The sequence below is a fragment of the Gallus gallus genome, chromosome 3, assembly GCF_016699485.2.
Source record: "Gallus gallus isolate bGalGal1 chromosome 3, bGalGal1.mat.broiler.GRCg7b, whole genome shotgun sequence".
NCBI lineage: Eukaryota > Metazoa > Chordata > Aves > Galliformes > Phasianidae > Gallus > Gallus gallus.
This window is the reverse complement of record NC_052534.1, coordinates 104,166,384-104,193,725: the sequence shown is the minus strand read 5'-3', so window position 1 is coordinate 104,193,725 and position 27,342 is coordinate 104,166,384. Positions and strand designations below refer to the sequence as shown.

Here is a 27,342-nt window from a genome sequence, read left to right as displayed (position 1 = left end):
ACATAAGTAGAACTACACAAGTGATCACATTCCAGTCCTCCAGCTGTCAACACTGCTGTTCACCTGGAATTTGAGAAGAGTACGAGGTAATACAATAGTTGCTGTGATTACAACAGGCAAGAGGTCAGTTAGGCAGAAAACTGATACAGAGATTTAGTCTGACTAAGCTTTCAGCAGTATCTTCCAACTCACATCTATAATCAGGAACTACTGCTCCCAGATAGATTTGTGAGCATACCATTGGTCTGAATAAAATCATACACCTGGGCAAACAAAGCAAAACTGTCCTGGGGTGTTGTTAATACTTTTGCCAGACATTTAACCTACTGCCTACCTTTTCCAGGCTTGGCATATAGTCTCATCACTCTGCACATAGGTTCAAGGCATTGGGCAGTTTTGTCTGGATTGTTCTGTACTGGAAATGGTACTGTCACAAGCTGTGGTGCTGTGATCATGAATGCATTTTTAATATATATTTTTTATTTTTTTAAGAAAAAGCACAATAGAATTCATACACTGACATCTGGAATGTGCAGAAGTGCATCCAGTACTGCCCTCCACTCTCCCAGTATTAGACAGTGAGAACACTGACAAATCATAGAATCATAGAATGGATTGGGTTGGAAGGGACCTTAAAGATTATCTAGTCCTGACCTCCCTGCCTGGGCTTGGTGTCCCCCACCAGCTCAGGCTGCCCAGGGCCCCATCCAGCCTGGCCTTGAGTACTTCCAGGGATGGGGCACCCACACTTCTCTGGGCAGCTGTGCCAGGGCCTCACCACCCTCATAGCAAAGAATTTCCTCCTAACGTTTAATCTAGACTTCACCTTACAGCCATGACTTCTTAAGTATGACAGGGTGTAGCCTGGCAACCACATCAGCCAGTTCCTTCAGGTCCGTGGGATGCGTGTCATTGGGTCCCATAGATTTGGACACATTCAGTCCCATCAGCTCGTCTTGAATTTTCTCTTTACTAAGAGTAAACTGGAGCAAATTGAGCAGAAAGCCATCAAGATATTTGGGGCTGGGACACTTGCACTACGAGTAGAAGCTAAAGGAATTGGGCTTTTTCAGCTTGGAGAAGGGAAACCTTAGGAGACATCTATGAAGATGTCCTTCTTTGCATAAGTGGTTCGATAAGATACCTCCCAAAATCCCTTCCAACCTGAATTATTCTATGATTCTTTGAAAATAAACTTATTTTTTCCATGCAGACAACGTATTGTGTGAGCTGCAAAGTTACACATTTGACATTCATGAAACATCATAGATTTTGCATTACCTCACTGAGCTTATTGGAGTTGATGTCACCCAGCAGTAATGTGTTTGATGTATGGGCCACCAGATATCTGTCTTTCCCTAAGATCTTCACCTCATCAATCTCATAACCATAGTGGGATTTCAATACAACACGAGTTCCTGTTGAGAGGTTTTTCACAATGACCTACAAAAAGTAGGAAAAATATGAGGCCTGCTTTCCATGCACAGAGGAATACTATCCCTGCCCTATGAAAGATTATATAACATATAGTATTTGGTTGTTTAGACATCCCCTCATATCATTTCACCCTGTTTTTAAAAGAAATCTTACAGTTTATTTTGTATGGGATGATGACTGTAGTAGAAGTGTGGGATTCTCACTTCCACCACTTGGAAGTTTCTGGACTAATTGGAGGACTACTCACACTCTCAAGGATAAGTCATCCCTTAGGAGTCCTACTCGCTCATCATGAACTACAGAGGGATGCCTGGATTGTTTGTGCATCTTTACTACCTGACTTCGAACCAGGTAAAGTTGAATGAAATCAAACCACTTAAGAAGCCTGTATTTTACTCAGAGGTACCTCAAACAAATTCACAAGCTAGGAAATAAACTCCGTTGTCTTCTACTCCTATCAAATTTCCACCCAGACTTGACCTGTTCCTGGAATATTCCCTATGTCCCTCCCAACAAGCTGCTATGAACAAAACGTAGATGTAAACGTACACCTAAAATGCTTTTGTAACTTGCTGTGATGATTTTGGTGCATATTTTTCAAGGAGGCGTAACTGCTTTAAAGGGAGGAGGGGATGAGGTAGATGGTTTTAGAGAAATACACCATTACTCTTAACTCTTTTAAGTATAGCTGTGTAGTTGTACTGGGGCTGATGCTAACTACTACAGAATTTACAGAATTAACTTTGCAGATTATGAGGAATCTGAACAGCTGGGACAAGGACTGGAGACAGTTTATGGGCAGGAAAGAAGCTGATGGCACAAAGAACTTAAAACATGTTTAGTTTTAGTGAAGGTCTCATTTTCACCAGGAGACATTATCTTATTGGACATCCTCTTACCTGGCTCGGTCCCACATAAGTCATTTCAAATTTATTTTTGTAAATGCTTCTACGAAGGCAGCAGTCAAACTGTTCAACACCTCCACACAGAGTGCCCTGGGGAACCAAACACACTTCTTAGTCAGTCTATTCCTTCCAGCACTCACCTATCCCTTATTTCCTTCTCCTCCTCTGCAAATATTTGTTCTTATTCAACTAATTCTCTGAAAAGATTTTAAGGGTTCTTGACTTTGTCAAACATAAAAAGATGCATAAACTACCAAAGAGAAGTTGTAAATAGCAATCTCTTTAAAACTCATTAAATTATGTAGGGAGATATTTAACTTCACAAAGAAATGTTAAAAGAAATATTAATTTAGAATAATAGAATATTCTGAGCTGGAAGGGACCCCTAAAGCTCACTGAGTCCAATTCAACTGAAAACTCAACAATAAGAGCTTTAAAGAATTACTTAATAGAGAAAGGCAGACCAGAGCCCATAGGCTGGAAGTAGAAAAAAGACAGCTCTGAACTGAAAACAGCACACAGAGTATAAGAAACAGTTCAGTTTGTCTGGAACTGGTGCTCATGAGACTGCCCTAGAGAAGCTATGCTGACCTTATTGAGCTTTTGTCAAAAAAGGGGTTGCTACCTCTGAGTCATTATACAACAATTCATGATATCTTCCAGGTTCGTTGAAAATATCACAGAATCACAGAATGGTTAGGGCTGGCAGAGAACTCTGGAGGTCACCTGGTCTAAATCCCCTGCTAAAGCAAGAGTCATCTCGAGCAGGTTGCCCAGGACCACATCCAGATGGCTTTTGAAGATCTCCAAGGAGGAAGATTCCAAAACCCTCTAGACCGACCTGTTTCATGGCTCAGCCTCCTGCACAGTGAAGAAGCATTTCCTGACGGAACTTCTTGTGTTTTGGTTTGTGCCCACTGCCTCTTGTCCTCTCACTGGGCATATTGTGCACCTGACTTTAGTGGTGTCCCCTGCACAAGGGGGCCTAGATATCCTGCATCACACTTCTAGGTGATGATGACTATTGTGATGAGCCCTCTCTGCACCACGTAACTCTGATCTCAGGGGAATGCCTGAGACTACACCCGGCATTTGACTCAAGGTTGCTAACTCATGATACAAACCGCACAGATCCTTGAACCATCCCTCTTCCATGCTAGAGATGTGATGGTGTAGAGGTGAGGTATTTCTTTGGGTTTGGCTTCCTCCCAAGCACCACGGCGTGGGCTCCAGTTCAAAACCCTCAGCCTATAAGAACAGATGAAAAACAATGAAGAAATGAACACAGTTGAAGGAGAAAGCACTGAAAAGGGAAGACTTTACCATCAGCCATCGCACCTATCATAGCTTCCAATGACAACAGCCTGGCCACCAGGACTGGCAGCTGCTGTGGTGAATTCCTTCTCTGAGGAGTCTCGGCTATAGTCAAAGGTTTGAATCACGTTGCCCTCCTTCCCATAAGCCACAATCTTCTTATCACATCCTGCAGCCACAATGCTGTTCAAAGCCCAGGCAAGGGCATAAGGAGGACAAGGATGCATCACCAGCTTACCCTACATAAGACAGGAGATAAGATCTTGAACACACCATTGGATTCAGCCCTCAGTTGAGCTCTGTAGTCTATCAGAATGAGACCAGTATGATACCTTTCCATAAAGACCAGTTCATGGGTGTTGCTTTGTCTGCATGCCCTAGGCTGTAGGAAGGCAGACAGAAACCAGAGCTGAGATATAAGAACTATCCCACTCACAACTGGGAGAGAAGATTGCTGATGTCAGTAAGAAGACCAATACTATTAACTAAACTGGGATGCATTATTAACCTGGCAGAGTACATTTTGGGCCCTTCAGTTTATCACGCTAGAGGGCAGATGTGCTCAAATTGCTTCAGTTAAAAAGAAAAGATCTGAGTAGGAATAGCATTTCTTCACCACAGCTTAAAACAGTGAGACTTCTGGAGAGAAACAGAAGGCTTGGGAGAAATGCTGGGTGCCCACAGCATCCCGTCCACAGACACAATGTGAACTTGGGACTGTTCCCTGAAAGCCCTACCCATTAAAGTATCATTTTCCAAGACAGAGATCTTCCCAGACACCCGAAAAACCTCATGTCTCCCACACAAAATAAATTCCTTTCTTACCACTACACTCAAGAGTAGTTTCAAGTACCTCATTACTGCTCCATCTACATCAGTGCTGCACAAAATCTATTCCAGCAAACACAGACTGCTTCTCTCCAGACTTGCACTTCCTCTACAACCTGATCACTTTACAGAGTTCTTTAGCTGGGGATTAACTTTTGTAGGCAGGAATTTTGCTCACTGAATAAGGATCTTTGATACCTGTGATTCACCTGAGCCCTCATCATCAAAGAAGAAGCGTACTATGGTTCCATCTGCATGGCCAGACAGGATTCCCTTCCCTGACACACTGTAAAGAAACAGACAGGGTGATGTAAAGTTGCAGTAAGACTTGCATCTTTGTTTTTCTATCCCTCCCTACAGAAGCCAGTCCCAGGGACAGGGCTGTGGTTCCTCATTAAGGGAACCTTCACCAAACACAAGTTGGGTGGTGAACACAAGAAAATGTAGTACTGTACCAGTGTCTGTAAAAAGAAAGCTGACAATGGTATAGAGCGAGGATAGTGGGCAAATAAATATCTTCATCACATAAAAGCACAATAACTGATTTACTGTAACATACTCTGTTACTAAAACACGTAGAGGCTAAGGAAACTTAAGTGAAATAATAATAAATTTTTTTTGTAACAAGGTGTTTCAAACAAGCTTTTCATTGAAACTCCTCTGGAAATGAGGCTGGGTATTACAAGACCAGTAATCCCTAAAAGCAACAACAGCTGGAAGAAAAAACATCTGGACAAAAACTCCAAGACTAAAGCCATTATCTATAGCATTATTATATTGTATACTTCTCTATGCAAACAGGGAGGAGTAAGGAAGAGGAAACAGGCTTAATGTGATGTACACAGAATGAATACTTTTAATGACAACTCATTTATGGAATACAAATTCTATGAATGTTGCCTTCTGTCTATTTCAGTCCCACATTTGTCATTAACATCTATCAATACCAGCATGAGCTCTGTTTAGAAATATGAGGAAAAGAGGGTGGGGGGGGAGACTGGGGAGGAAAGAAGGGGAAGAGGAGGGTGTGGAGAGGCCAGGTATCACATTTTAGAAGGTGACTTCTTCTGGAAAGCACTGAACTCTATCAACTTGATAAGAACCAACAGCATAAAGACGCTCTGCCAACCTCCCATATTGCTACAAGTTCTGCTAGGGCCAATGGCTGGGCAGGAGAATGAGCCAAAGCAGTGTAGCTAAAGCAATCCATACTCACTTGGAAGCTAGCGAGACCACATACGAATCTGTCCCATAAATGGTGGAAGACTTGTTGTTCTTTGTATTTGCTAAACGAACCTGAAAAAGAGAAGGGTCAGTGTTGCTCCCGGCCCCATACAGAACCGTGGTCTTCCTGCACTGTAATATCCCCAGAGCATTCCCAGTTTATAAGCACCAGAAATAATAGGAAGCTCATTTGTTTCTGGTAAGTTAGAGAACAAGCGGAAAAGTTAGCGCTACAGTCACACTTTCACATTTCTAGGACAGCTCAGGAAAAGGACCCAAGGATTCAGGAGAACCTCCAAGGACTTTTCACTCTGAGGGTGGTGACGCACTGGAACAGGTTGCCCAAGGAGGCTGTGGATGCCCCATCCCTGGAGGCATTCAAGGCCAGGCTGGATGTGGCTCTGGGCAGCCTGGTCTGCTGGTTGGCGACCCTGCACATAGCAGGGGGGTTGAAACCAGATGTCATTGTGGTCCTTTTCAACCCAGGCCATTCTATAACTAACCGGGAACCAAAACCAGGAAATTTTAGCCAGTGGTGTAATCCCTTCATTGCTGATCAGTGTCCTAAGCCCACACAGTAATGTTTTCTACTCTGAAGCACAGGTGCTTGCAGGTTTTCATAGACCTTGCATGGAAAAGAAAATCAGATACGTAACAAGTTTCTCTACCTTTCCTTCAGCAAGACCAAAGACAATGGTATTCTCCGCTGGCCACAATAAGCAGGTCACGGCACTCTGCCAAAGAGGAAGAAGAAAGAAGTAAAAGTTCCACCCTACTCAAAAAGCCTCTCGTCCCACTGCTACATAAGGCAGCTCATGAAAAGTAAGACCATCCAGACCAAGAAAGAGAAGCGATGTGAGTGTTGGAATGAACCTTAGTGTGGGATTAAGGCACTCCATACTGATGTCTGAATCAGGTAATGGTGAGCTAGGGTATAGTAAGTGGCCAAGAAAAGCTAAAGCTGAGCATCAAATAGTGTTCATTTATTTTTTATTCATTTACAAGCAAGATAGTAATCAGATGCTACCAAGTAGGCCAGGCAGAAATGGGTTCACTAAATCCAAATCAAAGGAATCCTCAAAATCCAAGGTGTGGGGATCAGGTGAATAAATCCAGCCATGAAATCTAATTGTAAGAGAGGGCCAAAGAGAGTTCAACTGCTTCACATTTGAACTGAAAAAATTCAGTGTGTTTGGGTAGAGTGCTCTGGGACACATGCAGGTAGAACTAGAGAAGCAAGAACACTAAAAAGGCCAAGGACGTAGCCTGAGTGAAATTACAAACCTAAGTAGTATTAGAACATGTGGAAACTGCATTTTAACTGAATTCTGCATGTTTTACATTTTGGTTAATGGGGAATCTTGGGGTAACGATGCACTCTAAAATTATGAACCATATGGAAAAAGCAAAGCACATTTGGCTGGTAATGTAAATCCAGTCTGAGTGTGACATGCTATAACATAATCAGGTCACAGCTACAAGGCTTTTTAACACGTCAGTGTAGGAACATACTGCTGCCTGCAGAACTGCAAGTTAAACTGGGTGAGTCTTGAGTCCAAGAGCCCAAAACTCCATGCACAGGCTATCAGCATTCCATCTGCAGTCCTGTGACAGTGCAAAACTTGGCTACCAATCTATCCCCTCTGCTACTGTCTGCAGAATGGAAATGGTGGCTGGGGAACAACAAACTGCTCATGCAGATCCATAGTTGGTCTTCTATGAGGCAGTAAACTTTCTTAGATTTCCATGCTTTTCAAGAGAGGTTATCTGGGTCTTGTAGTTGAAAGGGGTTAGGGGAAATGCCATCAGAAACAGAGAGAAAATGCCCATTAACAGTTTTTGTAGAAGTGGAATACAGCGACTGCCGTGCAATTAGTCTATGTGCAAAAGCAGGCAAAAGGCAAAGGGTAATGTGAAACTGTGAATGTTCTTGGAGCTTCTTGGCTATATGAAGATATACAGGATATCCAGGTGAATTTGAGTGGAACAGCATTGTTCAGGACAGAGATCCAGTCAGTCAGGATACCGAGCAAAGGGGGAGATGGGATGTCTGCCCTGAAGCAATGGCACTGCATTTCTGGAACAGGTTTCAGAGGGGAGTGGTCACAGAATCGAGCCAGCTGGACTTCAAGAAGTATTTGAACTACGGTCTAAGAGATATGGTTTAACTTTTGAGTGGTCCTGTGTGGAGCCAGGAGTTGGACTTTATTCTTGTCAGTCCCTTCCACCTTGGGATATTCTATAGTTCTATCCAATCACCATCCTCTGTTCTTCCCACTCTGTATTACATTGCTAGACAGCCTCCTCCAGCCCTTTATTAATTTGTCATCGTTTCAGATAACTGATTTTCTCTGAGTGTCAGCACAAGAATTGCTACTGGGAAGAGCTGCAGGAATAACGTAAATGTCAGCGGCACAACTACAGGCAGTGCAATTGCTTTTCCAACTGAAAGGGCCCATGCATTGAGCTTCAAAGATGGAAGGAGATATGAGTAAGCAATGGTATCTGGTTGGGAATCAATTGACAGTTTTTCATCCAGTTCTGGTCTCAGTCAGGCACCAGTATTGCTCTGCTGCAGGAAGCAATGGATGGATGACAGCAAATGTCTGATCTTTGATCAGCTGCAGAAACATGTAGTTCTGCTGATCTGTGAAAAAACAGGTTCAGATTCTCTTCTGTTTCTCCATTTCAACTCACAAAAAAAAAACATTCTGTCCACTGAAGCCAAGAGTCATCCCTGAAGTTTTGTAACTGACTGCATTGGTCAGTTAATTACTGTGTCACATCACAGCATTATGAGGCCTCTCAAGCTTGGAGACATACCTCAAAATGTAGAGATTATCTTAGCTTCTATCCATGTCTTTGAGTAATCAAATATCACAGTTTGCCCACATATGTCTCTGAGTATGAGCAGAGAGACATCCAACTGTTGCCTCTATCCTACATCTGTGGGAGAAAATTGAGTTAAACGGGAGTCTGGGTCTCACCATTTGGATGAACTTGTTGCATATCACCTTCTTGTCACCCCTGCAGAAAAAGGCAGACAAAAATGACTATTGGTGAAGCTGGTAAAACTGCCTATTCCGGCTACCCCACCCTTTATATTTACCTATTTTAATATTGCTGAACACAGGTTGTTTAAGTTCCATATGCTGATGTTCTACCAAGAGCCAATTTTAGGCAGAAAATTTTCAGGGAAAAAAAAAAAACAAAACAGTTTATGTATTTTGCAAGACCAAGGTGATGGGAAAATGTGGGAATTCTCTGAGCTTCCAAAACCTTGGTGATGTGCCTTTCTCATCAGCACTAGCACAACACACAACAGCAAACAGGTGTGAGGTGAGGCAGATGTGTGTCTCCGTTCCACACCTATCAAACAGGGGTCAGCAGTGTCAGCTTTACAACTACAGCTCCACAGAAGTTGGCACATGCTCCCACCAGGTTCCACTGTGTTCAAGGAAACCCTATCTGCTGCTCACCATGGAAAGATCTGAGTGAATCACTGCAGCTTAGATGATCTGTATCACTGCATGTTCTATGCTGATGATCAGGCTTGGACAGGAACCCACAGCAGCACCCAGAAAGTGTGCTGCATGGACAGCAACACTCCCTTCACACACAGAATCACACAGAATTGTAGAGGTTGGAAGGGACCCCTGGAGACTGTTTAGTCAAACTTCTTCTAAACAAAGTTTCCTATAGTAGTTGCACAAGAACAGAGGCACCCATCCAGATGGGTCTTGAATATCTCCAGAGGAGACCCCACAACTTCTCTGGGCAGCCAGTTCCAGTGCTCTGTCACCCTCACAGTAAAGTTCTTCCTTATGTTTGTATGGTACTTCCTGCATTCCCATATCTGCCTTTTGTCCCTTGCTCAGTTGTTGCACACCACTGAAAAGAACTTGGCCTCATTCACTTGAATCTGACACTTCAGATATTTATAAACAATGATGAGATCTCCTCTGTCTTCTCTTCTCCAGGCTGAAGAGTCCCAGGAACTCCCAGCCTTTCCTCGTACAGGAGATGCTCCAGGATCTGATCATCTTTGTGGCCCTCTGCTGGACTCCCTCTACGAGATCCCTCTCTTTTTTGAAGTGGGGAGCCCAGAACTGGACACAGTGCTCCAGATGTGGCCTCATCAGGGTGGACCAGAGGGAGAAGATCACCTCCCTCACCTTGCTGGCCGTGCTCTCTGCATCACACCTCAAAGTACCATTGGCCCACTGGCCTTCTTGGCCACAGGGGCACACCGTTGGCTCACGGCCAACTTGTGGCCAACTGTTGATCAGCCAGGACACCGCTGACCTTCTCGGGCCAGGCCTTCTCACATCAGGACCCCTAAGTCCTTCCCGTGGGTGAAGCACTGCACACTGCCACCACACTCACCACTCCTCTCCGATCCTGTAGACGTAGACGATGTTGTCTGTTTGGCCAATGGCGATTTTAGTGGAGTCCGGGGAGAACGCCATGCCTTTCACCACGTAGCTCTTCCTGCCGTACTGTGGGCAGAGGACAGACTGAGCCCCAGAGGAAGGCCACCACGTCCCACCCACACAGCCCACAGCCACGGGCAACAGCCTGGGCCCAGGACCCTCACCTTGGCGTCGGCAGGCTTGGTGGAGAACTTGTCACGCCGCTCGCCGTGCTCATCGTACAGCAGCACCACACGCTCCGCGGTGCACACGGCGAAGCGGCCGCTGTTGGCCGACCAGGCCATGCAGGTCACACGCGCGGTGCCGTCCTGCGGGACACACACACAGCCTCAGCGCCCGGCCCCCCCCCCGGTTCCCCCTGGCTCCCCCCGACCCGAAACGACCCGACTCGACTAGACCTGCGGGGCCAGCAGGGTCCTCACGTGCCGCAGCTGCATCGTGCGGGACGGAGAGCGGTAGCAGCACCCGATCGCACAGCCGCCGTACCCCGCTACAACCCACACCCGTTGCTTAGCAACCACTGAGCCTGCACTGCTGATGACGTCATCCAGGCGCGCCGGTGCTCTACGGTGCCCCGCCCCTTCCGTTCTCAGCACTCCACTTCCGGTCCCGCCCCGTCCTAGTTCCGGCAGCGCTCAGCATCGGCGCAGTTATGGAGGCGCTGCGGGCGGCGGGTCGCGCTGTGTTGCGGAGTCCGCGTCTCGCCCGGCACGGTCTGGGGCTCTGCCGGCGGCGCAGTGAGTGCGGGCCGGGGGCGGAGGGGGCCCGAGGGTCGGTGCAGGGCCGTGGGGAGGGAAGCACTGGTATGGGCCCGGCTGGCCCTGGGACAAAGTGGGGTCCGTGGGCCCGGAGCCGGGCTGTGGCTGCGGCTGCGGGTGGGCTGCGGCCCGTGTGGGGCTGAAGTGGTGCTTAGAACTTGGAGCGAGGTCCTGACGTGGCCTTGAGGAGGGCTTCCTGGTAGCTGCAGCCTTATGTGCTATGGCGATGAGGTCGTCTGATTTCCCCGTGGATTCAGGTTGCTTCAATTATGGGTCAGAGCGTTCTATAAGCGTAGCAGTGACGTTCTGGGAGCTAATCCCAGGAAAGAGGTGAAAAATAACCCTGAGAAGTATTATCTGAGTGTGAACAGCAGGTGCATAGGTAATTCCCAGGGAGGCATTTGAATCTAGTGCTTCTAATGGTGTATAGAATTCTTTGGTCCTTGTCCCTCCTCCTCTGGGTGAATCCAGACAGACTCCCAGTACCTTAACCCTTCTCATCCTATGCAACACAGGTGAGGCTGCACCTTGTGCTGTGTTCAGTTTTGGGCTCCTGGCTCCAAGAAAGACATTGAGGCCCTGGAGAGAGGCGTTATGTGGAGAGAATGCCAGTGAAACTGTGAGGGGTGTGGAGCACAAGTGTTAATGGGGGGCAGCTGAGGAGGAGGCTCAGGGGAGATCTCATGGTTCTCTATATCTGAAAAGGTGTTGTAATGAGGTGGGGATTGGCTTCTTCTCCTAGGTAACTGCTGTATGACAAGAGGTGATCACCTCGTGTGCCTGGGGAGGTTCAGGTTGGGTATTAGGAAGCATTTCTTCTCAGAAAGAGCAGTGCTGCAGTGGCACAGCTGCCCAGGGAGGTGGTGGGGTCACTGTCCATGGTGGTGTTCCAGAAGTGGGTAGATGTGGCGCTGAGGGACGTGGGCAGTGGGCATGGGGAGGTGGGTTGGATGAGTGGACTAGATGATCTTAGAGCTCTTTTCCAACCTCAGTGATTCTATGGTGATTCTGCGATCTTCTTTGTCAGCATCCTTCTGCTTTCTGAGGTCTGAGGAGGTAAATGCGTGCTCAATTCTGCTTCATCTGTCCTTGAAAAGCATCCCCAGAGGAAGCACTTGGTATGAAAGAGGTGTTCCTTTGTGTATAGCACTGATCTCATAAACGGGTTTTGTCTTTGATGAGAGTGAGCTTTTTGTTGGCTTTATCTGTTGGGAGCAGAGCTCGAATGGATGCTTTTACAGTGCTTGTTTTTTGTGTCCTCTGTTAGTAACAGTGGTGCGAGAGCTCCTTCTTCTACCAGCACATCCAGAATGTGAAGTAAATCAGCTTCTGAAGGAAGCTGAACGTGCTGAGGGCCCTCCCCAGGGAATCTGAGGAGACTGAGGAGGTAATTGTCCACCTCTGCTCTGCTCTCTTGAGACCCCACCAAAAGTGCTGAGAACTCCAACATAAGAAAGACGTGGATCTGTTGGAATGGGTTCAGAGAAGACCATGAGGATGCTGAGGGGGCTGGAACACCTTCCTGTGAGAACAGGCTGAGGGAGCTGGGGTGTTCAGCCTGGAGAAGGGAAGGCTCTGGGGAGACCTCTTTGTTGCCTTCCTGTACCCAGAGGCCTATGGGACAGCTGAGGAGGGACTCTTTTAGTGAAGCACTGATACAGGTTGCCTAAAGAGGTGGTGGATGTCCCTGCAGACACCCAAGGTCAGGCTGGATGGGGCTCTGAGCACCTGATGGAGCTGTGGGTGTCCCTGTTCAGTGCAGGGAGTTGGGCCAGATGACTTTAAAAGATCCCTTCCAGCTCAAACAGTTCCATGATCCTTTGTCAGAGGGTGCAATGATAGGACAGGGGATAACAACTCTAAACTAAAAAGGGAGATTTAGATTAGACACGAGGAAGAAATTCCTCACTAATGAGGGTAGTTTTTGAACAGATGCTCTTTGTCCTTTATTTTTTTTTAATAGACCAGTAATGCACATGTTGTTCTCTTCCCTCTATTCGTTGGAATTCATCCATAAAGCACATTCTTCTGGAAGCTAGCTTGCACTCTTTAAATGCCAATCTAAGCTGTTCTCTAACACAGAGCCTATATAGGATGATTGCTTCCCAGTCACCTCTGCTTCAGCTGTAAGTGCTGGCCATTCTGCCCCTCTCCTGGCAGCCTGCTGCTACGGATAACAGCAGGTAATAGTTTGGCTTTGCTTGCACTGAGACAGCTTGGGCATTTTGATCTGAGTGGGGCAGCAAATACTGCTGTTCCTGAGGTGTGGCAGCACCTGAAGCGAATGAGGTGAATGCAGTTCATAGCACACACTGCTTGAGTGAAGGAGCTGAGGCCTGGAAATGTTTAGGTTTTGATGGATAGCACTGAACACTATGCAGATCTGAGGTCCTGTGCAGATATGCAGGAGCTTAGTCTTTGCTGGCAGAGCTTAGCCCTCCAGGGCTAGGGGCTAAGGGCTTCGAGGGTGAGCTCTCCTCCCATTGTGTTCTTCCAAGATTGTCACAGAACCAGGAGAATGCTGTGGTGAGTGCAGGTAGCAGCACTGCTGCTGGGAGCACTGAAGCTATAACGAGGTGAGGTGGCTTTGCTGGGATTAGCCACGGGGCTGCTGGTACGTGGCTTCTGCTTCTAAATCATTTTGTCTTCACAGAGCTTCCCGAGAGCTGGGCTGACATGCAGGAACCATTGCTCGAGGGAATGTGCTTCACTCTGAAGTATCTAGGCATGACTCTCGTGGAGAAACCCAAAGGGGAAGACATGGCAGCTGCTGCCATCCGCCGGATCGTCGCCACGGTGAGAGTCAGCTCTGTGCTGGGGTAGAGAAGTGCCAGTTTGGAGCTGGCAAGTAGACTTGGGAAGCATTGACATCACAGTCCTGAGCTCCATCTAGGGACTGTGCTGTTCCCAAGGGGAGGGTAGCTTGCAAGTGACAGGCTGATCTCCATCTCAGTGCTTTGGAGGAAGCTGTTTTTCTGCAGGACAGCCACTGTTGCCCACTTCCAAGCAGCTGGGAGCAGGACTTTGTCCCTCTTCTCACAGAGAGAAGGGTGAGAAATGGGGAAGATGTGGTCTGTCCTTTCCCATGTGCATGGCAATAGCATGAAGGGACTCCTGAGGTATCCTACACAGGATGTGCCTGATCTCCAGGCTCTTGCTTTCCTGTCCCTTTGGCAGGAACCTCTGCAGCATGGGTCCAAGTGAGTGACATTCTGTGCAGTGTATGGGGGGGGTTTCTGGGGTGAGGGCCCTCGCTGGGTCTTCAAAGATGTCTGGTGTCTCTCCACTTCCAGGCACGGGTGGGAGCTCGCAAGTTCCAGAAGGTGATTCTGACAGTGTCTCCAAGGGGCATCTCACTGCAGGATGCCGACACAAAGGAGATGGTTGAGAACATCTCTATCTACAGGTGGGCATGGCATGCAGGAGGGCCTGGGTAAGGGAGGTGATCCTAGATGATCCTATGATTCTGGGTGTTCCTGAGCAACCAGCAGGAGACTGGTGGGATCTTGAGCAGCAAGGGGGGGGCTGGGCCTTGTGCTGACCCCCACAGCACTGCCTGGATCTGAAGGCATGCAGGAACCTGGGCAACCTGTGTTCTCCATTGGTATCTGGCCTTTTCTGTGGACCCTGCTTGTCTCTTCTGTGTCCTGTGTTCAGCAGGATGTCAGACTGGGGCTGATGAATAGAAGACCTCCACAAGTAGGGCAAGACTGCACTCCTACCTTTATTTTGCTGATGAAGAACCAGAGGACCACCCTTCTGCCTTCTAGCTGCAATGGCCTGAGTGTGCCTTGGCCTGCAGCTCACTTGAGCTAGCTAAAGGCAGTTTAAAGAGCTGCTTTACTGTTTGTTTGTACCCTCCTTACCACTGCCAGTTGTACTTTGGCTGTGTGTTTGTGGGAGGGGAGCATGGCTGAAGGCTGACCGCTAGTTGAGAAGCAGAGTCAGGATGTGTCCTTGGTGCAAAAGTTGGGACTCAGCACAAGAGCTCATACACCAAAGCAGAGCATCGCATTGCCTGGCCTCTAGTTGTGCTCTTGCTTTCCTATGCTCCTTTTGGTTCAGTGCTTGAGTTCACACCTAGGCTTGAATAAGGCATCAGAAGGCTGAAGAGCACACTGTAGGTGCAAGGCAGCCTTTGTCCTTTCAGGGGAGCTGGGCTTCTGGTTATCCAGGGCAGGTGAAAGTCTCAGGCTGTCTCTTCTGTTTGTTGGTGTACTGGGAGCACAGCAGACCTGTGCTGGGTTCCCTTGTTGCTCTGAGCAGCTCCTCTCTGCCCATAGGATCTCCTACTGCACAACAGACAAGCTGCAGAACAAAGTCTTTGCTTACGTTGCGCAGAGCCAGGAGAGTGGGGCGCTGGAGTGCCATGCCTTCCTGTCACCCAAGAAGAAGATTGTAAGCACTTCTCTTTGGCTCTTTGAGGGTGGGTATGAAGCCCTTTCTTCTTCCCCTTCAGAGAGAGCAGGCCCTTACTTCTGTGACCCTACCTGGAAATAGAGCCAGGGAATGCACGTTTCCTCACATTGTGCAGAGGTGGATGATGAGCAACAGGAGGTTCTTCTGTCCCAGCTCCTTTGGGATCTCCTGTTGGGAAGGATTGGCCCATAGGCACAGACTGGCAGAGCACTGAGCCCTGGCCTTCCACACAAGCATTGCACCTCTGTTCTTGGGCAGTGCTATTGCCATGGCTTGGGGGCAGAGATGGAAGTAGACTCTTCCCCTCTTTCTTGTACACAGGCCCAGGCTGTGACTCTGACAGTGGCCCAGGCCTTCCAAATGGCACTGGATCTCTGGGAAGCAGCAAATGCAGGTAGGAGGAATTTCTCTGACATTTCCCTCTGCCTAGTCGTGGGATTGGGGTCTACATTGCCACATCCTGTTTTGGGCTGTATGGAGGAGAGACGGCTTGCTGCTTGGGTGGTGAAATGCACCAGCCAGGGCACTGTCCTTGCTGTTGTGCTCTCTGCTGCTTCCCCATGAGGGGAGCCTGCCCTGTCTCTGGCTGGGGGTGTCCCTGCTATCCATGCTGACCTCCTCTGCACTGCTGAGCTATTGCACAGCTCAGGGCTCTGTGGGACCTGCCCTGAGCAGTGTCCCCCCCACCCTGCTCCCATGTTTGTTTGCACCGTTCCCCAAGCACAACTGGGGCATCTGTCTCTTGCCCACAGTCCTGCCTGCACATCCCCTGCTGAGCCTTGTTCAAGTTCCAGGCGCTAACTCTGCTGCTTTTGCCCTGTCCCAGGCTCTAGGCAGGAACAGCCCCTTCACCCTCCATGTGTCTTGGAGCGCAGTGAGCCCAGCAGAGCAAGTGAGCCAGCTCCCCCGGGGAGCCCTCCCTTCAGACACCAATTTGGGGTACAGTATGTGCAAGTCTGGCCCATGCCCAGGGCTGTCACGCATTAGGGCAGGAGAAGAGTAACCCTTATGCAGCTCCCTCCTCCTGGCCTTTCAGGCTCCTGTTGGTGTCTGCACAGCCCCCCTTGTACGTGCGGGCCTGACGTGACAAGGAGCACTCTGTGCTCTGTCTGGTTCACAAGGCAGGAGCTTCAGGTGATCTTTGCTCCAGGAGCTCTCCTGTCAGGCTCAGTGTTGCAGCAGCCAGCCCTGTTGCACAGGGAGCTGGGACCTGCTCTGCGTACTTGGTGCCATGGTTTCGGGTGAGACAGCCTCTCTCAAGGAGAGGAACCTTTGTCTGGTCGTCCTCTTGCCAGCCTGGGATAAGGCTCAGCCCTGCCCACCTGCACAGCATTCTCTGAATGCCCAGAGCCAGTCACAGCATTTCTAGTGTTGCAAGTCTCTGTTGTCATTGTGTCCCTGCCCAGGAGCCTCTGAATGCTTGCTTCTTGACTTCGTGCTTCCAGCATTGGCCCAGCCTGGCAGTGGTTGGGGCTATCATTGCTTGCAGCGTGCTCCAGGTGGTTCTCTGCCTGGCCCTCCAGCTGGGACATGCTCGCCCTGCTCCAGTCTCTAGGCAAAGGTGTGCTGTGTGCAGCAGCTATCTCAGCTTGGTGGCTCATCCCCAGTTCACGCCCTGTGTTTGGTGCTCTGCTGGCTTGGGGAATGTGAGGAGAACCTTGGTCTGTCTCTTCCCTTGTGTGGCTGTGTCTGAGCTCCAAGGATTTCATCAGCCCAGTACTGCAGGTGCCATTTTTCCCCTTCCTGCTTGCAGATGAGTCTTGTCCTTGTCATGCCTGGTGGGTGACTGTCTTGTGAAGGTGCTGGGGACAGCCCTGCTGCCCCAGAAGAGGCTCTGGGCATCCCAGACTGGATCCTGGTAGAGACCTACTTTTCTGTTTGTTTGTTTGCTTGCTTGCAAGGAGGAGGAAGAGGAGGAGGAAGATGAAAACCTCGATGAAACTTTATCTGGGTAGGTGGTGAGCTGCTGCCTGTGTGTAAGGAATGCTCTGGTGCACCTTGTCTTGTTTCCTTCTTTGTTTCCCAAGCAAGGGGTACTACTGAAGCCTTGAGCTTTGTGGGAGCTCAGATTAAATCTGTGGGGGAGCTTTCTGCTGCTTTCTCTGTCTCTGTCAGCTGAGGTTGAATGTATAGGGGGCTGAGTTGTGGAAGGACAGATATTTTGCAGTTCAGCTCTTGCAGTGAGGGATTGATACTTACCCTCAGGCCAGAACGAGAGACATCTCTGGGTATGTTTCTGCCACTCTTTGCTGAGGACAACCCATCCAGATGTGCTTGAACCAAGAGCTGGCCCTCTCGTTCCCCTGGTTTCTGTGGGCTTAGGCCAGGTTGGATGCCCAGTTATGCTGATGGTGTGGACTAGGAGCTGGGACTGAGCTTGGGAGGGGGCCAGAAGTGGAGGAGTAACCCATAGGTCTTTGCAGAGGTTCGTGTAGTGGTGGGCTTGCTGAGCCTGTTCCATTATGGCTGTTCTCATGCACCTGTCAAGCCAGTGCCTGATGGGTCTGGCAATGCCAGCAGGCTGAGACTGCTCTAAGCAGGTGACATCTGGGGATCAGCACATGCAAAGAGTGAAGGTGTGTATGTGTCCTTTGATGTGGCCACTTGTTCTTGGGGGATTCTTGATGGGAGGAGATGTGGCTTTGCAGCATTAGGACAGGATGACCTGGGGAAAGGGTTTGGTAGCAAGTAGGCTAGGGCCTTCTGCAGTCTGAGAGCCTAGTACTGCTGGGCCTACTTTGGCAGGGTCATGAGCATGGGTCTCTCAGCAGGTGCTTGCTTGGAGATGATGGGTGCTCTGTTCTCTTCCAAAGCTGCATGGAGGAGCTGGGGAAGGGAGCCCATGGACCAACAGGTAAGCTCTCTCCCTCTATATTGCTTTTCTACCTCCTCCAGCATGGCCTCTGCAGAGGGAGGAGGTTGATGGCTCTCTTGGGGAGGTCTGCTTCCCCTCCCTGTCCATATTGGGTTTCCAACCACAAATGTTATGGACCAGATCTCCCTCCCTCTTGCTTTTCAGAGTTGGCACCTCCTGTGCCCAGAACGAGCTCATCTACTGCACAGCTGCCGCTGAGCTGGCCCCGCCTGGGGCAGCCCCCAGGCAGCCGGAAGGAGCCGGGAGGAGCTGGAGACCCCCCCGCAGCTGGCCCTGGGGCTGATCACCCCAAGAATCCCCTGAGCTAAGCCACGTCTCTGCAGCAACGGAGCAGCCACTCAGGATTCACCCTGTGCCTGCACCCAGGCCGGTCAGTGCCTGCCCTGCCCCCAGGCAGGGGCTGTCAGCACTGCTGCCGTGCAGCGCATGGACTTTGATGCCCACTCCTTGTTCTGCTGCCCACCTGCATGAACCGCCTCAAACTGCAGTTGCTCCCTGCTCCCCTTTAAGGCTGTTGGACTGGCGTTCATTGATCTGCCTGCTCCTGGTACAGGCATAGCCACCCCGCGTGCCCTGAGCCTGCAGGATGTAGGCGGTGCACCCGGGGTTGTGCTGATCTAACTTTGCTTCTTGTAGTGGCAGCAGGGAGCAGGTGAGGCAGAGCAGCCCGCTGGGCACGGGGCTTGCTCAGCAAATTGAAGGTGCATATGACCCTTGGGAAGCCATAGCTCTTGGCCTGGAGGGGCCTTGCCCCTGCAGTTCAGCCCTGCACTTTCCCACAAGTGAAGCGAGCTGTTTTTTGAAAGGAAAGCTCTGCATTTGTAGGGAAATAAACTGAGGGTTGTTTTTTTTCTTTTTTTACAGTTGTCCATTTGCTTTGTAGTGCTCAGTAGGGGTCTTGTGCAAGCACGTGAAGTACTGTGACCACTGCCCTACCTGCAGGAAGGCATGGCTGGTGCTGTGTCAGAGGGATGTCAAGGAGCCTTGGGGGCTCCACGTGCACCAGTGAATGTTTGCACAGCAGGAGCTGACAGTGGACCCTGCAGAGGCTGGAGATAGCATAATACCCCATGTATCAGCAGCTCTCCACTCATTCCAACCTTGTGCCTGCTTTCCTCTGCTGCTGTCCTGCTGCACTTGGTCTGTGGTGTGGAGGTATGGCCAGCAGCATGCCTAATTTCTCCAGCCAGGTTTGCAGGCTGTTCTCACTGTGAATAATTCTGCTTCACCATCTCCTGCCACTGGGGAAGGCAGTGGGCTGTACCTGTTGCCTGGGAGCTGTCAGACTCGAGGCAGTGTTAACTGCCTCTGTCTCCCTGAGACATGAGGTTGCTGCAGTGTGCCTGTGCTCACACTGCAGCCCTGTGTGACTTCTTGCAGGACTTGGTGGGTGTCAGGTCTGCAGTTAATCCTAGGTTTTACCAGCTGCTGCTGCAGTGAACATCTTCTAGCTCCTTGTGTGAGCCTGGAACAGTTGCTGTGCCTACTATGTATAACGTGAGAGACATTGTGTTTCTTTTTTATTTGGCCACAGTTTTTGTACTCTGCTGTCCTCACCTGATGGGGAGCAGCACGGCCTCCTGCCAGCAGCCTGCTGAGCCCTGGCATCATCTTCCTTCAGCAGCTGCGTGTCCTACAGCATGACAGGCCAGCCTGCAGCACTGGTGCTTTCTCAAAGGCCAGAAAGAAGTGCAAGATGGCCTTAGAGGACCTGCCGCAGAGCATGTGCTATCAAGAACAGGGCCATACACATAAGTGCAAGAAGCGATTGTATGCATGTGCCCCCCTCCCCTCCCACACCTGCAGTACTACAGGGACAACGCTGCTTTTGAGCCAGGATGCTTTTATTGAAAAGACCCCGCCACAGGGAGTTGCTTACCCTGTCCCTTCCCAATCCAGTCCTGCAGCAGGAGCTGAACAGCACCTGGAAGTGAGAGTCCTGAAAGTGCTTTGCTGGGAGGTTTATTCCTGGAAGACGCTGGATCCTGTGATGCTTGAGTCCAGGGCTGCAGAGCCAGCGCCCGGCTCGGTGACCAGCCACAGAGCAGAGCACGGAGGGAAGAGCAGCAGCCAGGGCACCTGGCACGGCCTCTGTGGCAGCGGGGCTCCTCGTGTCACCCTGCATCCCCTGCCTCTGGCAAGAGAGCATGGCTGGGCCAGACCTCAGCCTCGGATACAGCACGCATCCCCCCAATCCAGCCAGGCTGGCTGCATTATGCATGCAGTGCACGCACACTGAGCCCTGACGGAGAAGTGGCAGAGCCACAGCAGTGCGCCGGCCAGACCCGTTCCCATGGCTCTGTGAGCCTCGCCTCACCCACGGGACTGACGCTCCCTGCCCTGCTGCAGCCCAGCCAGGCACTGCAGCAGCACTAACTCCTCAAGCTCTCATTTGTGTTTTTGTCCCCTGCAGCAGGGCGAGGCGTGGGAAGCCTGCAATGAGGGGGTGCAGTGGGCCCCATCCTCCAGCAGGGACCCGCTCTCAGAGCCCAGCCCTGCAGACCCCCCTGCCGCTTTGCCATGACCTCGCTGGCAGCACTGCGGCCAGCGCCTGCACCGCACCCTCCCCTCAGCCTTGGGGCCAAAAGGGTGCAGATCCTTCCCCTGCAGCACAGCAGAGAGAGCCAGATCTGCCCCAGAACACCTCCTGGGCAGGAGTCTGGTGCCACACAGCTGCACCCCAGCCACTGGCCAAGCCTGGGCTCTGGGATGCTGCCTCCCCCCCAGGGCTGTGTACAGGACAGGGCAGCAGCCCCTCCGCTCCCCCACAGGCTGGTGGCATACCCACACTCCATCGCTCAGCTCCACGCTCCGTAGCGGCAGGGAAGCGGGGCCAGGCATGCATGCACGGCCGGGAGCCAACTCCATGCACATCCCCAGACAGGTGCCCTTGGGAAAGCGTAAGTTCGGATACGTGGATCTTCGCATGCAGAGTTCCAGGCTGGCTGCCTGGTGCTGCCTCCTCTTCCAAGGCCTGTTTTGGCTCTGACACGATGCCCAGGAGCCCAGATGCAGAGCTGGTGCTGCACTTACACCTCGATTATGTTGACAGAGGGAGACTTCTTCTACGGGAGGGAAAAAAAAAATGCTTTAAGGCTATGCTTTATGGAGACCTTGGAATGGAAAATCTGGAGGATAAAAGAGAACTTGGCCCTCAAAGTCCGGGAAACCAAGGGGACAGAGAAACAGGCCAGGGGGCAACATGTGAATGGAGTTTGCACCATGGATAGAGAAGGCAGGTGAGATCCAAGAGAAAAAACTACTGCAACGTCCCATTAGAGCATGTGCCATGAGAGTTATAAATCAGTCTTTGTTGAGTAATGAGGAACAAGTCGGGTGCTGACCTCTCTGAGATGCAGAAGAGGTGTAGCCTCAATGTGGGGTGGTGATGGGGCACGGTAATGGGGCAAGCACTGGCTGTTGCAGCTAGAGGACAGCTACCATCCTGCAACGTGGGAGCCATCCCAGCAGAGGTGTCCTGCCATCACTATGGGTGTTTCTCCTGCACTCACACATGGGGCACACAGACTACCCCAGGGCTCACTGCAAGTCCTCAGCTTTTGGGGCGAGGACACAAACCGGAGTGTTTTCTATTTCTGGAGAGAGCAAGAACCTGTCCAGCCACTAAGGCACAGCAGATGTCACGTGCCAGCCCTCCTGTCAGCCCTCCCCCTCACCTTGCTCCGCAGCAGTCCTCCAGTGGGTCGCTCTGGAGTGCTGTGCTCCGAGGATGGCTTCGTCTTCTCCTTGTTGTTATTGGAGTCGTTGTCCTTGATGATGTCATACTGTCTGCAGAAGAGGGCGATCACCGCTGCAGAAAGAGGAGGGATGAAGGACTCCCTCATGCCAGCTGCCCCCTGCTCCCCTCCCCATTGTTACAGCGGGAGAGCAGCCAGACCCAGGGGTGGGGGCGATGGTTGGACTTGATGACCTTAGAGGTCTTTTCCAGCCTTAACAATTCTATGAAAATGGAGCCAGAGGCACCTAGAAGAACCAGTCCCAATGGACTTGCAAGGAAGGAGGATGCCAGGACTGTGCCAGCACTCCTCTGCACTCTCTGAGCCCCATCCTCTCTGTGGACCCAAGACTGTGCCTCTGTCCCAGACTGCCACAATGCTGTTAGTGGCACTCACCTGCCCACATGAGCAGCACGGCCACGATGATGATGATCTCTCCTGTCTGCAGTTGCCTGTCTTTGTCCAGCCCTTCCATGGTGATGTCACCTACGGAGAAGAGCAGCCGGACAGGGCTGGCAGCGTTCACCCTCCCAGCAGAACCCACCTCATGACCAGCATCATTCAAGGATCTGAGGAGCCACAGAGAGAGGCCCACCTCCCCCTGACAAACAAATGTTGACTGGGAAGAAGGCACGCAGCCTACGGCTTTCTGTAAAGACCCATGTTGTACATCATCTCTCTTGGATTCACAGCCAGCATTTAGGCAACCCCCAGGCAACAGGCACAACGTGGCTACGAAGTGGAAAGGAGACGGCCCTACGGGTGGCACTTGGGCAATGCCCTCACCTTGGTTGGAGCTGTTGGAGGGGAGGCGGTCAGTCTCCTTCAGGGTCCTGAAGTGGACACGCTTGCTGGCCTGACTTTCCCCATAGAGGCCGATGCTCTGCACCTGGATGATGTAATCGGCATCTTCTGCCAGGTCCCACAGCACGCAGGCCCGGTTGGTGGTGTTCACCTCCCGGATGAAGCGCTGCATCTGACCATCCTGCCGCTGCCAGAGTGAAGAGCTGTCATCCCCAGGGAGTTGATCCCAGCTGCACCCTGCCTGCAGGGCTCTGCTGAGCGCAGTGCCCTCGCTCCTCCCTTCCCAGGCAATCCTCCACCCCTGGGGTGGGCCGGCACCTGGCTCCGCAGCATCCCTGTGCGGCCAGAGGGACCCCCGGGGACACACCTGCTGTAGGATGGCATAGCCGATGACCACGTCTCCTTCTGGCACATCCCAAGAGACGGTGGCAGAGTTCGCCTTCAGCTGCGTCACAGTCACGTTGACGGGGGACGGCGGCCTGTCTGGGTGAGCAGGGGTGGACCGAGGGGAGGCACGGGAGAGAGGCAAAAGATCTGTCAGAAAAGGCACTTGTCCCTTCTTTTCCCTCCAACCACGGGGGTTTTCTCCAGCATTCGCCCACTGCAGCTCAGATTTTCATCTGTTGGAAAGTATCCTACAGAGTAGCAGCAGGGCTGCCTGGCGTGGCATGCTGCTGCTCAGCCCAGACACAGCAGCTTCTTGGTAGTAAAGTCCCACGCTTCTGTGGGGTTCTGAGTCCAAACAAGCCCTACATTAATGCAGCACTTCAACCACAACTGTGACAGTGAAATGAGGATCCTCCAATCTCTGGGGCTGCCCTGTGCATGTGCACATCATGAATGCCTGGCACACCACCCAGGGCTGCGTAGGAAGCGGCACAGACACAGTATTTATATATCAACTGTGACAGAAAAATGGGGCAGCTTGGAATAAACACACTACAGAGCTCAGCCTGGGCACCTCATCTGCCTGGCACTGCTCCCTGCTCCAAACTGGGGAGGAAAGCCCAGTGCAGAGGGCAGAGCTGACTTTGACAGTACAACGCCATCAGCTCTAAAGCTGACAGCAATGCTGAGCCACTGCCATCCTTTGGATTGACCCACAGGCTGCACCACTGCTGCTTCCTCATTGCAGCCCCTGGAACTGCTGAGGTCTGAGCTGGGCAGTACATGCCAAAACCCTTCAGGGATACGGCTCAGGAGCTATGGGCCATTCCCAGCACATAGCCCTGATGTGCTCTTACGCTCTTTGGAACGTGTGAGCTCAGTGCTACGGATGTGGCCACATCCTGCTGCCATTTGGCCTCGGGCCGAGAACAAGACCTGGTGCTTCACCACCATAATAAATTAGGTGGACTTTTACATCTAACAGAGTGAGGAAAGGTTTGAACATGCCCAACGCATTTGCAGAGAAATTAAAGGTCTGACATCTCGGCAATGCAAGAGTCTATGTATGGAGCCTGCAGAATTTTCTAGGCTCTGCAGAAAGACAGCATGGCCCAGCCCAGCTTCACGCCGGGGATGCTGAGACATGGGACTGAGTCACTACGGTTTGAGAGTAAGGTCATTGCAGTGATCCATGATCCGTGCTACTGGGTCCACGTGGACTGGGACGTGTCACTTGGTTTGCTGTAGAGAACACATGATGAGCATGTGGGATTTGCACACCTAGCAGGAAGAGTGAGGACAGAAAGAGTCAGCTATTGGAACCAGATAATAGGATGAGAGGTAACAGCGTCAAGTTGTGCATGGGGAGGTTCAGGTCAGGTATTAGGAAAAAATTCTCATAAAGAGCAGTGCTGCAGTGGCACAGCTGCCCAGGGAGGTGGGGGGGTCACTGTCCCTGAAGGTGTTCCAGAACCGTGGGGATGTGGCACTGCGGGATGTGAGCAGTGGGCATGGTGGGGTGAGCTCGGGTTGGACTTGGGGATGTGAGAGGTCTTTTCCAACCTGAACGATTCTATGACTCTACAAGTTCCCTCTGGAAACACGGGGACAATGTTAAACCCCAAGGATACACAAGATGAATGTCACTGGGAAAAGAGCTCCAAAGGAGAGTTCTCGCCACAGAAGGATCCCCACATCAAACCCACGTTCTCCGGTCGGAGCAGTTCTGTGTCATAAAGATCTGAGTGCCAGGGCTGCAAAACATCTGCACTCTGATATGACTCTTGAAAACACCTTTATACAGCCAAGCTCCTCCAAGACTGCTGGGCTCTGTGGCATGCTTTTCCCCGAGCTCAGCCCCACGCAGTGCATTCAGCGCTAATGATCCTGCATCATTTATAAGCTATTCAGCTTCGCTTCTGATTAAAACCCTATCAAAGAATGGGGCAGCACCACAGAAAGAAGCTGATGGCCTGGAGCACCCTTTCCTGCTACCACGGAGGTGTTGGATGGATGCACCCCAGTAGCAGCACTGGCGGACGTGGCTGGGCACAGGGATGGGGTGCAGTCCCACACACTCTCTCCCTGTCCTGCCGTGCCTCTGGAGGAGGACCTGTGCCCTTGGCACCGCTGCTCAAGGGCACAGATGTTGGTCCAAGCCATCCATCCCTGCAGCAGGGCGGCCAGCCTCGCACCACGCGCCTGAAGACGAGGGGTCACTTTTTAACTGCATTTCTTCCCAAATGCCACGGGCCCCGGAGTTCCTGTTGTGCAACGAGGCTGCCAGGGGACAGCAGGGGACGGCCAGCAGGCCGGGCTCGGTATGAAGCAGCCCATCCCGCCGTGACGGGTTGCCAGAACGTAGCAATGCAGAAGGGGCCAACAGAGAGCGGCGGGCATCGCCATGGAGGTGAGTCGGGGAAGGAAAGAGAGCAGCGCCCGGCTTAAAGCGCATCACCTCAGTCTGAACCGACAGCAGCGCGGGGACAGCCGGGCAGCAACGCCCGGAGGGATGCAGGCACGGCAGCCACGGGGAACAGCTCACGGGACAGCCCCGGGGCACCGCCGCCCGCCATACCTGTCCCATCCCCATCCCCATCCCCAGCGCATCTCCATCCCCATCCCCATCCCGTCCCCCGGCGGCACTTACTGGCTCGCACCAGGCACAGGTCGCAGCTGAAAAGCACCAGCACGGGGTTAAGGTACGCCGAGAAGCGGGCCATGGCGGCGGGGCCGGCCCCGGACCGCAGCCCTGCCCCGGGCGGCAGCCCTGGCACCGGCCCGCTCCCTGCGCCGGGGGACGGAGCGGGGCCGAGCCCCGACCGCAGCGCGGGGGTGTTGGGGCGGGACGGTCCTCCCTCCCCGGCCCGGCTCCGCCCCGCAGCCCCGAGCGGCACCGCAGCGCCCTCCGGCGTCGTTCCCGGCCTCCGCGCATCGCTCCTGGCCTCGTTCAACCTCGTCGGCTTCCCGCGGGCCGATGCCCGAGCGTGGCCCGTCCCAGGGCGGACCGCTGGGGGACACCGCTCGTCCACCCGGACGGACGCGGAGCCTCCGGCTGCGACCTTCCAACCGATCCCTTATCCACAGCCTTCAAATCCACATCTCTTCTATGCGGAGATAAGGATGTGGTGTGGGACCATGTCCGAGACCAGGCAGAGGACATCAGTTGCCCTTCCTCTGTTCACCGGCGCCGTCACTCCATCACATCCCAGCACAAAGGTGAGGCTCATCGGCCTGTACTTCCAAAGCTCTTCCTTTCTCCCTTTCTTAAACATGGGAGCAATGTTATCTCCACAGTGCTGCAGCCTGGGCCAGCTGGGTTCCTCTCCCTGCCTGCCAGGAGAGACACTGTATGCCAAGTTGGACCCAATGACCCCGAGGGGGCTCTGCCCAGCCATCCCTCTCACATGGCTGCATTTGGTATCATAGAATCACAGCGTGGTTGGGATGGAAGGACCTCACAGCCTCCAGCCCCACTCCTGCCTCCAAAAGAGCAGTGCTGCAGTGGCACAGCTGCCCATGGAGGTGGTGGGGTCACCGTCCCGGGAGGTGTTCCAGAGCCGTGGGGATGTGGCACTGAGGGACGTGGGCAGTGGGCACAGTGGGGTGAGCTCGGGTTCGACTCATGGATCTCAGAGGTCTTTTCCAACCTGAACGAGTCTATGATTCAAATGTGAGGCTCAGCTCCATCACCAGGCTGTAGGTAGCAACTCTTTGAGATTATAATCTTTCTGAAATGTGAAGTCCTTCTGCTAGTCGCTAATAACTCCTCATCTTCCTTTTTTGTTCATTTGGAGATGGTAATTTTTTACCATAATTGGCTTGGGGGATGTTCAGTGCTGCCCAAGAACAGACATCAATACTTTTTATTATCATAGGGTACGGTGAAGCCAAGAGTTTTGCTATGTAATTATGCGCAATGTGAAAAGTAATTTATTCTGTTGGGTTTAGACCAGCTGCCCAATTACTTCTTTTGGTGCTTCCCAGTTTCGATTGTAAGAGATAGTTAATAAATATTCTCTATGCGTGCACATTGCACCATTCGTGTCACCGTAGCTCCTTACCGTATTTCCCAGCCAATCATTTTTTTTCCCTATCCTTTTAAAGATGGGACAGCTGGGCAGCATAAGGTGTTTGAGACGTGGATGCCCTGTTTATTGATACAGCTGTGGTATTGGTACAGCAACCTGTACCAATGGCTCACCACTCACCACCACAGGG

The 27,342-nt window shown here is 51.6% G+C and overlaps 3 protein-coding genes across 10 annotated transcripts in view; 1 reads left to right on the top strand and 2 right to left on the bottom strand.

Annotated features, from left to right (window-relative positions):
• The window catches only part of IFT172 (intraflagellar transport 172), a 33,724-nt gene extending 23,022 nt beyond the window's left edge, over positions 1–10,702 (bottom strand). Inside the window, exons 1-11 of the mRNA XM_015285006.4 lie at positions 10,540–10,702; positions 10,306–10,449; positions 10,095–10,207; positions 8,696–8,735; positions 6,377–6,442; positions 5,701–5,780; positions 4,683–4,770; positions 3,681–3,895; positions 3,467–3,590; positions 2,337–2,432; positions 1,282–1,443 (exon numbers count right to left, since the gene is read on the bottom strand). Coding sequence (XP_015140492.2) covers positions 1,282–1,443; positions 2,337–2,432; positions 3,467–3,590; positions 3,681–3,895; positions 4,683–4,770; positions 5,701–5,780; positions 6,377–6,442; positions 8,696–8,735; positions 10,095–10,207; positions 10,306–10,449; positions 10,540–10,578 — 1,167 coding nt within the window. The 5' untranslated portion in view covers positions 10,579–10,702. The remainder of the gene's footprint in view (positions 1–1,281; positions 1,444–2,336; positions 2,433–3,466; positions 3,591–3,680; positions 3,896–4,682; positions 4,771–5,700; positions 5,781–6,376; positions 6,443–8,695; positions 8,736–10,094; positions 10,208–10,305; positions 10,450–10,539) is intronic.
• Positions 10,703–10,757: 55 nt separating this feature from the next.
• On the top strand, positions 10,758–19,052 carry LOC421982 (numb homolog (Drosophila)-like). 8 transcript variants are annotated; one of them, XM_040698029.2, is made up of 10 exons: positions 10,758–10,878; positions 11,927–12,017; positions 13,553–13,695; positions 14,193–14,305; positions 15,183–15,297; positions 15,640–15,712; positions 16,145–16,257; positions 17,220–17,269; positions 18,087–18,172; positions 18,338–19,052. In XM_040698029.2, exons 3-10 carry the CDS (start codon positions 13,576–13,578, stop codon positions 18,499–18,501), a joined length of 834 nt encoding a protein of 277 aa, XP_040553963.1. In that variant the 5' UTR covers positions 10,758–10,878; positions 11,927–12,017; positions 13,553–13,575; the 3' UTR covers positions 18,502–19,052. The 8 variants fall into 8 exon arrangements, with proteins under 8 accessions (XP_040553963.1, XP_046795350.1, XP_040553961.1 ...); XM_046939394.1 differs by having other exon boundaries at positions 12,167–13,695; XM_040698027.2 differs by adding an exon at positions 12,167–12,286 and having other exon boundaries at positions 10,758–12,017.
• A 967-nt stretch (positions 19,053–20,019) lies between these two features.
• On the bottom strand, positions 20,020–25,916 carry FNDC4 (fibronectin type III domain containing 4). The gene is made up of 6 exons (NM_001318412.2): positions 25,772–25,916; positions 23,102–23,217; positions 22,717–22,921; positions 22,327–22,416; positions 21,871–22,004; positions 20,020–21,258 (listed from the first exon to the last, which is right to left on the bottom strand). Exons 1-6 carry the CDS (start codon positions 25,842–25,844, stop codon positions 21,223–21,225), a joined length of 654 nt encoding a protein of 217 aa, NP_001305341.1. The 5' UTR covers positions 25,845–25,916; the 3' UTR covers positions 20,020–21,222.
• Between the last annotated feature and the right edge of the window lie 1,426 nt (positions 25,917–27,342).

What these genes read in the sequence shown, in the direction of transcription:
- FNDC4 (NM_001318412.2), bottom strand. Translation starts at nt 25,844, where the DNA reads ATGGCCCGCTTCTCGGCGTACCTTAACCCCGTGCTGGTGCTTTTCAGC. An exon ending in CCTGTGCCTGGTGCGAGCCA is followed by an intron (nt 23,218 to 25,771) that starts GTAAGTGCCGCC and finishes CTGCTCACCCAG; the next exon opens with ACAGGCCGCCGTCCCCCGTC. An exon ending in GCTATGCCATCCTACAGCAG is followed by an intron (nt 22,922 to 23,101) that starts GTGTGTCCCCGG and finishes TCACTCTGGCAG; the next exon opens with CGGCAGGATGGTCAGATGCA.
- LOC421982 (XM_015285030.4), top strand. Translation starts at nt 10,794, where the DNA reads ATGGAGGCGCTGCGGGCGGCGGGTCGCGCTGTGTTGCGGAGTCCGCGT. An exon ending in GGGGCTCTGCCGGCGGCGCA is followed by an intron (nt 10,879 to 13,552) that starts GTGAGTGCGGGC and finishes TTGTCTTCACAG; the next exon opens with AGCTTCCCGAGAGCTGGGCT. An exon ending in CCTTCAGACACCAATTTGGG is followed by an intron (nt 16,258 to 17,219) that starts GTACAGTATGTG and finishes CTTGCTTGCAAG; the next exon opens with GAGGAGGAAGAGGAGGAGGA.